This window comes from Alosa pseudoharengus, unplaced genomic scaffold, assembly GCF_046254945.1.
Source record: "Alosa pseudoharengus isolate Yale_2024_CS ecotype anadromous, Long Island Sound unplaced genomic scaffold, YU_APseudo_1.1 YU_APseudo_1.1_scf_13, whole genome shotgun sequence".
NCBI classification, from domain to species: domain Eukaryota; kingdom Metazoa; phylum Chordata; class Actinopteri; order Clupeiformes; family Clupeidae; genus Alosa; species Alosa pseudoharengus.
The window spans coordinates 19,556,013-19,569,333 of NW_027468598.1; the positions used below are offsets into that span (position 1 = coordinate 19,556,013).

A 13,321-nucleotide genomic window follows, 5' to 3' on the forward strand; every position below is an offset into this window, starting at 1 on the left:
CACAGGGTGGCGGTAATGCACCAGGTTATTGTCTGTGCCAGAGACAGTAAACGAGTCTGTGCACTACTAGCCTTAAAACACTGAGAAGAAGAGGAAGGAGCAGGCTAACGGCCGTCATAAGCTAAAGAACATGCTGAAATGCACTCAATGCACGTCACATTTCCGAATTCACTTATAGCAAAGACAGTAAAAGGCAATATCAATAATACATTAGGCATTTGAGTTTGAGTTTTTGAGGACGAAGTGCTATGCAAAATAACCTGCATGAACACAATAGATTTGTCATTGAGTATAGGGCTTCGGACTGTGACTAAACTTAACCTGTCATTACATCCACAGGAACTTCAGTGACATCCCTTTCCAAATCCATAGGTATATGGTGTTGCCCCTCCCCCTGTTGCAGCTGTAAAAGCGTCCACTCTCTTGGGAAGGATTTTGTGACCGTACACAGTTCACAGAGCAAGGTCCCTAAAGACATGTTCAAGTGATTTTGGTATGGAAGAACTTAACTGGCTTGCAGAGACCAGGGTTCTCTACGTCATCGAACACCTTTGGGATGAGCTAGAATGGACATTGCAAGCCAGGCCTTCCTGTCCCCACATCAGCGCCTGACCTCACAACCACTCTTCTGAATAAATGGACAGACACCAGACACTAAAATCTTCTGAAAATCCTTCCCAAAAGACTGTAAATGGCTAAAGCTGTAAAAGGGAACCAACTCCATATTAATACCTATTTAGAATGCAATGTCATTGAAGTTCCTGTTGGTGTAATGGCAGGTATCCCAATACTTTTGTATAGTGTATGTATGGGCATGACATTTTTGGAAAATGCCATGCACTGTGCAGCATAAAAGGTCATAAAAAACTGAAATCTAGTTAATCCTAACCGACATCTATAAATCTATCTTTAAACTCCTGACAGTCATCGGATTGCAAATGAACACAATGGGTTGTCAGTGTGGCTATCGATATATGATGGCTGCAGCACTTCCATATTCACATAATTTTGTATCATGTGAATATTGTTATTGTGTGCATTTCAGATGTGGAATGTGGTAACTATCTGGCTGATCTCTATACCTGTATTGTTTGCAGTTGCTCCATATCAGATTTAAGCAAGATACTTATGTCCTTAAATGCATGTTTACAGATATGAAGACTCCCCAGACTAGGCACTAGAAATGGTGAGCTCTCATCTCCATCAAAGAAAAAATGCAGGACTGATGCCACTCTGTCAACTCCATGAAGGAACACAGAGAAAGAGGTCGATGTGGCACCAGCAGCGTTGCAATTCAATCATCTACAGCCTCTGGGTGTGCAGCTGCTCACAGCAGAGGCCCACACCTGCGGTCAAGACCGCTGTCAAGGTTTGCGTGCGAGAACACCAACAAGCAGACAGCTAAAAAGCATTGCAAGAGGATGCAAGTACAAGTGGACCAACGTGGAGGTCAGCGCTTTCTCCAAGTACATGGGGCTGTTTTATTTTACATGGCCAAGGTAAAGCTGAAGCATATCTCTGATTGCTGGCATCAGAATAACATTTTCTCCGCACCGTTCCCTGGCAGTCTCATGAGTAGGGACAGATACAGAACGATTTCCTGGAACGTTCACATGAGCGATCCACACCAAGATGCGAAAAATGACAAGAGGAGGGCAAGCGAGAGACACGACAGCCTGTTCAGAGCCAGACCTCAGCTGGACACCATCCAGAACGCCTGCAAAGCCCTCCATCATCCCCACAGGAACCTTAAGGTGGACGAAAGAATGCTAGCAACCAAGGGCTTCAAGTTGTCCATTCTCCAGCCATTACAGGAGCTATTACTGCTACTTAACTATTGTCTCAATAAGGACATAACAACTAAAACCTTTCTTTGTAAAATACTCTACTACCTAGTGAAAATAAAAAGTAAAACAAGACATGCAAACTACTTATACCTATTGTAAAGTAGCAGTAACAAGAAATGCACTGGGATAAAACACCCAAGCATCATACTGTTTTTTTGAGTCTGCCCTCTGACTCAAGAGGGTTAAAGAAATGCAACTTCAAGCATTCAGTTGTTTATCAATTGAATGCATTAACCTGAACAAGAGTAAATATATATGCCAGTGAATACTAGTGATAATCAGGAAACATGTTTTGTAAAGGGTTGATACTGCAATCATGTTTTAGCTACACAAAGCAACTGCAGCACCATTTGGTATGACCTACACAGAACAGCACAGTGCTTTCAATAATCAATTTTACATTTATTTTATGAATTTATTTTTTAATCCATTGTTTGAAGTTCACATCTATCTAATCCTTCTGTTTATTCATGTGCCTGTGTGTGCCCTCTGATTCAGGTCAGATAAATAATAGCCTAGTGATTGATACAGATTTCTTATTATAGCTCTGGACAGTTAGCACTGTCCTACCTGTATCCGGCTGTTCCCCCAATCTGCCACGATGATGTTGCCATTGGAATCCACAGCCACCCCGGTGGGAGCGTTGAACTGGCCGTTGCCCTCTCCGTGAGAGCCGAACTTAAACAGGAACTCCCCATCAGCACTGTACACCTAGAGGAAATGTGGGGCCGGGTCATTGTATATCAACCTCTTCTAAAACAGGATGTGGATTATCTGTCCCAGAAAGCACATGGAAACAGTCATTTGGGGAGCACAACAGGGAAACATGGAGTCTGTATACAACTAAATATAATACAGCTTGCCCAATAACAATGAAGTTTATTCATGTAACCAACTTAATCAAAATAATTTTATTTGAAATAGCAAAAAAAAAAAAAAAAAAACTTTGCCTGTAAATCGCTCTAAAACAAATTGTAAGCGAAAAATAAACTTTACCTTCACGGAATGATTGTGGAAATCTGTCACAATGATTTCATTCTTGTTGTTGACAGCAACAAAGTGTGGACCTTCAGGGAGATACAGAGAGAGAAGAGAGAGAAGAGAAAGAAGAGGAGTGGTAGAGAGGAAGAGAGGATGGTGAATCATAAATGGAGGAGGAAGATCTATTTTTGCCTGTGCTGGGAAACCCTGTGTTAAAAGTGATGACAGACGTCTTCAACTCAAAACAACAGTGAGACAGAGGACTATTTATTTAAATTGTCATGGTGATCCATCCAGCAGTAAAGGCTATAAAGGGATGAGACAATCTTTTTAATTTGGTTTATGTCGATGTCACAACCACACAGATATTACCACTTCAGTCTGATGAATATGAAATACAAACAAGGACACAACAACACAAAAACAAGTACTTAACAAAACAAAAACAAAACAAACTCGTTTTAAATCACACACACAAAGAGAAAGAAAGAAAGAATGAGAAGATGAAAGCAATATGTTGTGATAATAGATAGAGAGAAAAGGCAAAAGGGTGAAAATGAGAATGAAATAATGACTAAAGAAGACAACAAATGACCCTTGATGTGTTTACATTCACAGACACAGAGCGGGTAACTTACACATCCAGTAGTGTACTTACTGAACACTGGGCCTGATTTACTAAGCTTTTGCTCCAGTGTATTGTTTGCACCACTCTTGTCTGGAGGGAATAAAATAAAGGTTGACGTCAGCATTGCCATTCAGAAAATAAACAATGGAAGGGGACGTGTCCATGGCCACACTCCCATTGCTAATATCTGACCAATCCACAAGTGGAGTAAAATACTAAAACAAAGATGAATTTATTTCAACAATATGAGTCTTTATAGCACTAAATCACAAAACTCCATAGCTATCTTCATGTTATGAAAGAATGTGTTTACACATTCTCAGTAAATCTGACACAGCAGTTGATCAAATGGAATGATCAAGTGTAACATCATGCTTAAATGTAATGATGTATTAGGAAAATATTATGAATACAGTACAGTATAGAAAAAACTGTACAACGTTTGATGCTTCCAGTAAAGGTTAAATAGGACCATTTTGATCTCATTGAGTTCTACAATGACAACCTCTTAAACATTATGCAGACTCCATATTTCTTTCACTCTCTCTTATGTTATCAAATAATTAGTATATATAATCATCACTTTACTTGGAGTCAATTAGGACCGATTTCTCTTTGCCTTGATTAACACACAGTCTAATAATCTGTCCTACTCATGGCCCAACTTAATTCATGCAAATTGGCAGGCATGCATAGCAAAAAAGAGAACAAAAGAAGCATGCAATCAGAACCTTCAACTGTCTGCTCTTCCACCACATGACAAGTAGCTTAACGCGACGATTTCATGGTCTAAATTTACTGAATGCTCCCACTAAAAGCATTCTGGGTGACTTTCGACCCACTGAAAAGATCTTTCCCACATCACAACGGTGGCATCAAATCAAAGGACCATGGACTAATGCTGGACATTCAAATGACTACATGAAAGGATGACATGCTTGTTTGGGAGCATGCAAATCACTGGTAGCAAGCCTGGGTAAATCTGGCCCATCAAATGATTAAAGTGACTTCCTCTCCCCACGTTACCAGCTATTTCTGGTTCCTCTTTGTTAGACATCTAGTCATTACCACAATGACAATCTCCTCTATGCCAATGACAAGGTTCATGTCTCACTGTTGGCTACAACAGTCAGAGGGGAAACTGGATGATTGCGAGTTGACTCTATTGATTTTATATAGCATTGACTTGATCTAGATGAAGGAGTTGACAAAGTGTGGTTATGAAGAGAGTTAATATAAAATTATGAGAATATTAAACTCGCTTAAACTCTGCTAACCCAAAACTATCATATGACCGTATGGACAAACAGGGCGTCTGTGAGAGAGTTCCCACTGAACTCGAATACTGTGATTCATGTTTTATATGTTAATTGTTATGGTAACTGTGGTGTAATCTACACTATGTATATGTTAATTGTAGTAATTGTAGTAGTCATGTTAGGCAGACATCAGTTCTAAATGCTACAGACATTGTTCTGTACCTGTAAACTGTCTGTCTGATGTTCCTCTCGCACCAAATTTGGTCACCAGTTTGCCATTGGACTGGAAGATGAACACGCAGCAGGCCTTATTGTCCACGGTGATGATGTGGCCATTTTTGTCCACCGCTACTCCCTTTGGTCCCATTAGTCTTCCTGCTCCGATTTTATTCTGTCCAGGAACAAGAGGGACAAGGTTTAGAAGTCATATTTTTACCGGTGGTGATTCAGAAAATGGCTTGGTACAGACATGGATATACATCTGTTCGTTCCATGTCTGTATCACATTCCTTTGAATTAAAAACTCTCATAATTTGAGCTATCAGTTAAGAGTTGCTAGTGATAGTACTGGCGCTTAGCAGTAAAGCTAAACACTACAGCTAAAGACTAACGTTTTGATCTCTCTATTCGGCTCCCACACATTTACCTTAAACTTCCCGTCCGAGGAGAAGATGCTGACCCATCGGTTGTCATAGTCGGCCACAATGATGTCACCATTAGTATCTACGGTCACCCCTGTGGGGCGCTGCAGTTGCCCTGGGGAACGACCTCTGACCCCAAATCTTAGTTTAAACTGCCCATCATTGGAGAAGACCTGTGATGGAGGTGGGTTTAGTTTGAAATAACTGGAATTATCTTTGATTGACAAGACCAACGCCTGCAAAAATTATCTATAATTTGTTTCTTAAAGGCTGTTTGCAACTAATCTCTTAAAAAGCACTTTCACTGACAAGCACTAACCTGTATGCACTGGTTGTTGCTGTCAGCCACCACAATTCGACCATTGCTGGAGGCAGAAATGCCTTGTAGGTTGGTGAACTCCCCTCTTTCACGCCCACGTGTGCCTGAGGACAGTCAAAAGTATACCGTAGCACACTCAGCCACTAGTGTCACAGAATTGTACAGTTCTCACATGAAATTCTTAAAGGTGCTATTTAGAGTTTTGCTTACTTTGAAACATCCAAAACAGACTTCCAAAATGGCAGAAGAATGACGTAATGTCAAAATGCCTATGGTCCGTATTGTTCATATATCCAAGCTAAGTTAGCTCGCAAACCAGCTACAGCCAGCCCCAGTCTTATGTAATAACACATTGTGCCGTGTGTGACAGTGTATTAAATGCATTATAAGTCAGTGGAAGTGTGTTCAATTTATCTATGGAACACAACAAAGGGGAAACTAGCATATACACTGGAAACTAGCTGATGGTCCACACTATAGTTACTAGGCAGAGGATGTCTCTACTCACCCACTCTGTAGATGAGCTCATCCTCAATGGGGTTCTCCTTCTTCTTGGTGGTGCTGTACATGCTGGAGGGCCTCCTGACCGCCTTCTGCCGGACGTGTCCACCGCCTCCACCGCTGGGCGACTTCACCCGCCTCTTGACGTCGTCAGGCGACTGTGGCACGTCCGAGGCCTTGACGGCGCGCAGGCGGAAGGGGCTGCCCCGCACGGGCTGCCCGTAGAGCAGCAGCTGGAAGGAGAACTCGCCCTCGGCCCGCATGGTGTAGCTCACCTCGTATGTGCCGTTCTTGTTGTCGGCCACATCGGCCTCGGCGTGCGTCGAGCCGTCGGCGGTGAGGATGCGCGCGCGCAGCTCGGCGTTTCCCGTGCGCACCAGCTCGCCGCCCTTGTCCTTGGTGGTGACGGTGACGGTGGCCGGCTGGCCGACCAGCGCGTGGCGCAGGCCCTCGCCCGTGGCCACGCTCGTGTGGCCCACGGCGGCGGTGGTCAGCAGCACGCCCAGGTTCTGGATGGAGCGCCGCAGGCCCTCCGTCTCCACCTGGCAGTCCAGGTGGCCGTTCTCGTGCGGCCGCTCGGGGAAGTCGTGCTGCGCCAGCGCCGCCACGCGCTCGCCCATCTGCTTCTGCACCAGCAGCACCTCGGTGGCGCTGCCGTGCGACAGCGCCTGCTCCGTGAAGCTGCAGCTGCTCAGGATGTTCTCCTTCCCCTGGAGCAGTGCTGCCAACTGGGCCTGCAACACCTGCAGAACGGGAGGGAGAGAGAAATGCAGGAAGGACAACAGGAAGAGATTGTAAGGTGACAGGGAGAGTCTGCTTCTGCTCAATCTTCCAGATTGGGTATTCTGCTGTAAATCAAAACATTCCACCTGTACTCTCCCCACGAAACCTCACCTCACCTGCTTTTATTTCCTAACCGTTACTCATAACGCCTCATGATCACACACACACACACACACACACACACACACACAGCAAAATATTCATACAGAAAGAGAGGCAAGAGAGGCAGAAGTCGAGTAGAGAAAAGAAGATGAGATATGAGGGAAGGGGAGAGTTATAGTTGATATGAATAGGGAAAATTCCAAAAATGACCCAACATTTTAAAGGACAGAGAAAGACTAAAATGATTTTAGACAAGCTTAGAAAAGGTCTACAGCTTGGATCTTCATTCAGGATCAGTCCATCAATACTCTGCACCATCCTATTGAGCCTTTCAGAGGTCAATTACGGCACAGGACAAGCTTCAAAGAGCACAGGTTCTTCGTGTTCAATTTAAATTGACCTTCTCCATAGGTAAAAACCTCACTGGGGACTTAATTTAGCTAGACAGCTTGGTTAGAGGCAGCAGAGTGGGCTTGGAAAGCCAGAGAGGGTCAAGCCATAGCATGTTAAAAAAAGATTTAAATGGCCAAGTTGTTATTCAGTGGGAGCAGGTCTGTCAGCCTGCCTAATCAAAATGAATTGGTCGAAGGAGCTGTGGCTTACATGCTGAAACCGCACGACAAAGAGTCTGGGACCTCTCAGAGGATGTGTAACAGAAGGAGAGGGGGAGAGAAAGCGAGAGAGAGAGAGAGAGAGAGAGAGAGAGAGAGAGAGAGAGAGAGAGAGAGAGAAAGATGGATGTGCCAGGAAGGACAGAGTCATATTTAAAGGCACAGTTCATGCTTCTAATCTCATATGCTATTTGTTCAATTCAGCTCATTGCACCTCACGGTCCTTTTGCTGTTCTTCCTGTGTATGTGCCCAAAAAGACTTTTGGCTGTACACTGGAAACAAGGCTTGGACTGAACCATACACTACTCCAGCCAATCAACATGTTGCTTCAGCAGCAAGGAAAGGAGTGTTGGCTGATTGGCTTAACTCAAATATGAACAATCTTTCACCAGAATTGTGGACTATACCCAGAGCTGTACTGTAGAAAGAATGAATGAATGAACAAATGAATGAATGGATGAATAAATGGATGGATGGATGGATGGATGAATGAATGCATGGATGTATGTATGTACAGCGGGGAAAATAAGTATTGAACACGTCAACATTTTTTTCAGTAAGTATACTTCCAATGAGGCTATTTGCATGAAATTTTCACCAGACATTAGTATTAACTCAGATAATCCACCCATATAAAAAAATCCAAACATTAAAGTCCATAGGTAGAGTTATGTGCAATAAAGTGGAATGACACAGGAAAAAAGTATTGAACACGCCTGCTGAAATTTCTTAAATACTTTGTGGAAAAGCCTTTATTCGTAATGACAGCTTCAAGGTATTTCCTGTATGATGAAACTAATCAGTCCCAGTATTCTGGTGTGAGTTTGGCCCATTCTTTTAAACAGATAGTCCTTTAATATTGAAGATTTCAGGGGTCCCTCTTCATCTTTAGTTAACTTCCAAAACTGTTCAATTTAATTGAAGTCAGGGCCTTGATTTCCTTTCTCTGAAACCAATTGAGAGTTTCCTTTGCTGAATGGTTAGGATTATTGTCCTGCTGGAAGGTCTAGCCTTGTCTCATCCTCATCATCCTGGTGGACGTAAAGATTCTCCTAGAACAAAATGACTCCATTCATCATTCCTTCAACTGTATGAAGTCTGCTAGTACCATGAGATGAAAAACAGCCCACACCATGATGCCACCACCTCCAAACCTCACTGTTGGTAGGGTATTTTTAGGGTGATGCACAGTGCCATTTCTCCCCCAAATATGGTGTGTAGTATGACATCCGAAAAGTTACATTTTAAACCAGAATACATTCTCTCAGTATTTCATAAGATTGTTCAAATGTTGTGTAGCAAACTTTCAACGAGCTTCGACATGTTTTTCTTCAGCAATAGAATCATGCTGGATGAGCGTGCATAGAGGCCATGGCGGTGGAGTGCATAACCTATGATTTTCTCTGTAACAATTGTACCTGCTGCCTCCAAATCTTTCTGAAGCTTTCTCAGAGTGGTCCTTGCCTCTTGGACTACTCTTCTGACTATCCTTCTGACTTCCTGGTCAGAAATCATGCAAGGAGATCCTGTGCATGGCCAGTTGATGATGTAGTGATGTTCCTTCCACTTGCAAATAATGGCTCCAATACTGCTTGCTGGATGATTCTGAAGTTTTGAAGTGCATCTGTAACCAGTTCCATTAATATGTTTTGCAACAATAAGGTTGCAAAGATCTTGGGAGAGCTCTTTGCTTTTACCCATCATGAAATGTTTCTTGTGTGACACCTTTCTAACCAAAAACCTTTTTATAGCCCACCAGTATGTACTTACCCAGCTTATTTCAATTTGCACAGATAGGAGGGATAATTTTTTCTAACTACTTATAGATTCCAGTTTGTTCCTTGCCATTCCTTGCGTTTGTGTACTGCTTTATCTTAGCGTGTTCAATACTTTTTCCCTGTGCCATTCCACTTTTTTACTCATAACACTACTTTTAGACATTAATGTTTGGATTTTTATATATGTGTGGATTACCTAAGTTAATACTAATGTCCGGTGAACATTTCATGCGAATAGCCTCACTGGAAGTATACTTACTGAAAAAAATGTTGACGTGTTCAATACTTATTTTCCCCGCTGTATGTATGGATGGATGGATGATGGATGGATGGATGAATGAATGCATGGATGTATGGATGGGTGGATGGATGGATGGCTGGATGAATGAATGAATGAATGAATGAATGAAGTGAGTGTGAGACTATGTGCTCACCTTCTGTTTGGCGCTGCAGATGTTCTCCAGGTCGGTGATGAGGGTGCCCTTGCGCTGGTGCAGCGCTCGCTCCAGTTCCTCAAACGTGCTGTTGATCTCGCTCACCGCCTCGTTCTTACGCTCCGTCAACTGCTTGGAGATGTCGTTCACCGTGTCAATGGCCGCCGTCAGCTGTGGCAACCTGTAGGAGAAGAGGGGACATGGTGTTTGGTCCACAGACGTTCTTGGATAGAGTTCACTACCAGCTTTGTAAAACAACAATATGTTTAGTGACTGCCAAGTTACACTGAAAGGCATTTTCATGGTTAATCATGGCTAATCTTTCTTTGTACAACTTGAGTTGAACATCTCCCTACACAAATCATTCTTTTGTATAAAATATGGAAAGTTAATCCTTTATTTGGCTGAAAGCTGAAAGCCAGGGGGCTTTTACAGAAGTCCACCGGAGTTTTCCTTGAGAGGGAGAGAGACACTGATGAACCCTCTAGGGCTCCTCACTGCACCCTTAATGAGGTGTGTATGATTCTGCACTACCGGTGTGTGGACACCGCAAATCTGCAAGCCTCAGGTGTGATGTGCAACAATATTTCCAAGTATATTTGGTTCATAATGAACCCTCATTGAACTTCCACAGACACATAAGCATACTGACAATACTGTATTTCTGAGAGAATTGTTAGCTCTCTGTGTAGAAGTGAAATGTTGTACCATATATTTACTGCATGTTGCCCATGTTCATGTGAATAGCTAGTTTAGCAGATGTTTTTTACATCCAAAGAATGAACTGTACATTCTGTACAATGTTGATAACTATGTTTAGCAAAAATGTACATGTGTTAAAGTACTGTATTGTGATGAATGTGACAGGAAGTGTTTCCACACATTTTAGGGAATTTTCAGTGGAAAATTATCTGTATGTTGTACCTGTTGCGAATGGCATCTAGTTGGTTCTTCAAGGCTGATTTGTGCTGCTCTAGAACATCACGCAGTGGAACCGTCACGTGTTCTCTGTGCTCCCCCTCCGTGCACTCCAGGCACATTGCGGTCTCGCATGACTCGCAGTAAAACTCCATCACCTGCAGGGGGAGCAGAGGAGCCAGCATGAGCAAAATATAAATGTTATACAGATTTTTAACTGTCAAAATCAAAAGATTGACCAGTCTGTTATTTCACTTAAGGAGTTCACTAATTTACAAACATTTATTTGGAAAATTTGACCACAGTTAGGGAGGGACAAACATTTATTTGGGATTAAATAGAGGTTTGAGAGTGTGCTTGTAAGAGTTATGACAGTGACATCAACAGCATGAGCCAGCAGTTTTTGCAAACACAGAAACTCTGCTGTGTAAGTGAGTGTGTGTTAGTGTGTGTGTGTGTGTGTGTGTTCAGTAACTGCAGTCTCAGCTGTTTGAGTGTGTGACAGCACCAGAGTGTATAGTTTAATCACTCTGGCCTGCTTGTTGGAGCGCAGCTATAACACAGATAAAAGTGCTAAGTAGCATTCATCCCAAAGCTAATGTGTATTTAATCCGTGGGTGAGGATTAACCATAGTTTGCCCTCATGAATAAAGGCTTGATTTATGCTGAAATCAGCCTTTTAAATGTGTGTGTGTGGGGGGGGGGATAGTGTTTGCATACAGTATGTCTAAGAGCCCATGTGTGAATGTGTTAATGGGTGTATTTGATGTGTATGAGTGTGAGAGTGTAAGTGTATGTGTCTGTATGCATGTGAGTGTGCGTGAGTGTATATATATGAATTAAGTAATGTCATCCTATGGTTGCTGAGTGACATTCGAATGAGTTGATGGTCATATTCAAATATGCAGTGGTCTCTTAATTTTGAATATGACCGTCAATTCATTCCAATGTCACTCAGCGACCAGAAAAATGTGCAGTGGTCTCTTAATTTCTTCCAGAGCTGTATATGTGTGTGTGTGTGTGTGTGTGTATATATATATGTGTGTGTGTGTATATATATATGTGTGTGTGTGTGTGTATATGTGTGTGTGTGTGTGTGTGTGTATATGTGTGTGTGTGTGTGTGTGTACATTTATGTGTGTGTGTGTGTGTGTGTGTGTGTGTGTGCGTGTGAATGTCTCTCTCCCTCCCTACCTTGCCCTCGTGGTTGGGGCAGGAGAGGGGCTGGCAGGCGGAGGCTGCGCTGACCGACTCCAGCACGCTGCAGGCCTCGGGCTGGGCGCACTCGGGGTCGCGCTGGAGCACCTCCATCAGGTTGGTGATGAAGAAGTTGTTCTGCAGCGCAGCCACGCCCTTCTCAGGCAGGATGGACGTCTGGCGGCACACGGGGCACGACAGCGTCAGAGACTGAGGGGGGATGTAGTTCTGTAGGCATCTGTGGAGAGGAGGAGTGGACAGTTATGACTAATGTGTTAGGACTACAAATATGGGTACATGTCTGTGTGTTCATGCAGGATGTGTGTGTGTGTGTGTGTGTGACAACGTTTGCATGTCTGTGTGTGTGTGTGTGTGTGTCTGGGTGTGCATGCATGTGGTGTCACAGTTTCTGACGCAAACACTGGCATCGTATCGATGCCTGTTAAATGTCAGTGCTGTACACATGTAGAATTCTAAACAGCCTCAAAAATATCCATCAGGAGTCACGGTGAGCATCAGTATGTGTCCTGAGCATAATGAAAGGTTACCTCAGCAATATGTAAATATCAAATTAATTTCTAATACATGGAATATAATCAATAATTTAACACAGAATCTTCTCGAAGAAATTGCATGTTTTGCTATATTGAATATATGCTGAAGAAGCTTCAATAGGCTGTAACATGGCAATCCTATGCTATCAAACACGGTCAGCATTTCGAAATCCTCAACCTCTACCAGCCTTGTATTGCCGTGGCAGCGTCATAAACAGCCATTAAGTGAGCTTACTGCAGGGCAACTGCTCACTTCTCTATATTTAAGGGCTTAGTCCGGCACAGTGGACGAGAACGGAAAATAAAAAAGGTGGAGGAGAAGAACATTCCGGATTTATGAGTCAAAGCAGTCTGCGGGAATGAGCGTGGACTGCCAGCAAGCTGTGTCATCACCGGTGTATGTGACTGCTCTCTGTTCATAGGACGTGGTTTCAGCATGACAACACAAGAAAAGCCGAACGTTCAACCCAAGTCAGAGACCAGCATGTTTTCACACTGTTATTCAATCCTCACTCTTCCTGGCCTATTTTTAGGGGGGTTTGGGGGGGGGGGGGGGGGTTGGGTTTCTTCCTCTTGTAAAGTCAGGCTGATGTCATAGTATCATTTTTCTTAAAAAGACCACAGGGTGTAAGGGGCCACCCTTAATTGCTATTCAAACCCCAGTCACTGCCTTGTTATTGACAGGTAATGGAGCGTGACCGAGTTTTTCAGGAGTCCAATGAGGTCAGCCAGCATCCAGATAGCACTGCAGAGAAGCGAAACCGCGG

The 13,321-nt window shown here is 43.2% G+C and overlaps 1 protein-coding gene across 2 annotated transcripts in view; it reads right to left on the bottom strand.

Moving 5' to 3' along the window:
- LOC143121798 (tripartite motif-containing protein 3-like) overlaps positions 1-13,321 on the bottom strand; it is a 35,089-nt gene that overhangs the window by 3,614 nt on the left and 18,154 nt on the right. For both annotated transcript variants that reach the window (XM_076282396.1, XM_076282397.1), the window contains exons 3-12: positions 11,998-12,238; positions 10,810-10,961; positions 9,886-10,066; positions 6,184-6,919; positions 5,676-5,779; positions 5,362-5,529; positions 4,938-5,106; positions 3,487-3,546; positions 2,844-2,914; positions 2,418-2,558 (exon numbers count right to left, since the gene is read on the bottom strand). In XM_076282396.1, coding sequence (XP_076138511.1) covers positions 2,418-2,558; positions 2,844-2,914; positions 3,487-3,546; positions 4,938-5,106; positions 5,362-5,529; positions 5,676-5,779; positions 6,184-6,919; positions 9,886-10,066; positions 10,810-10,961; positions 11,998-12,238 — 2,023 coding nt within the window. The remainder of the gene's footprint in view (positions 1-2,417; positions 2,559-2,843; positions 2,915-3,486; positions 3,547-4,937; positions 5,107-5,361; positions 5,530-5,675; positions 5,780-6,183; positions 6,920-9,885; positions 10,067-10,809; positions 10,962-11,997; positions 12,239-13,321) is intronic.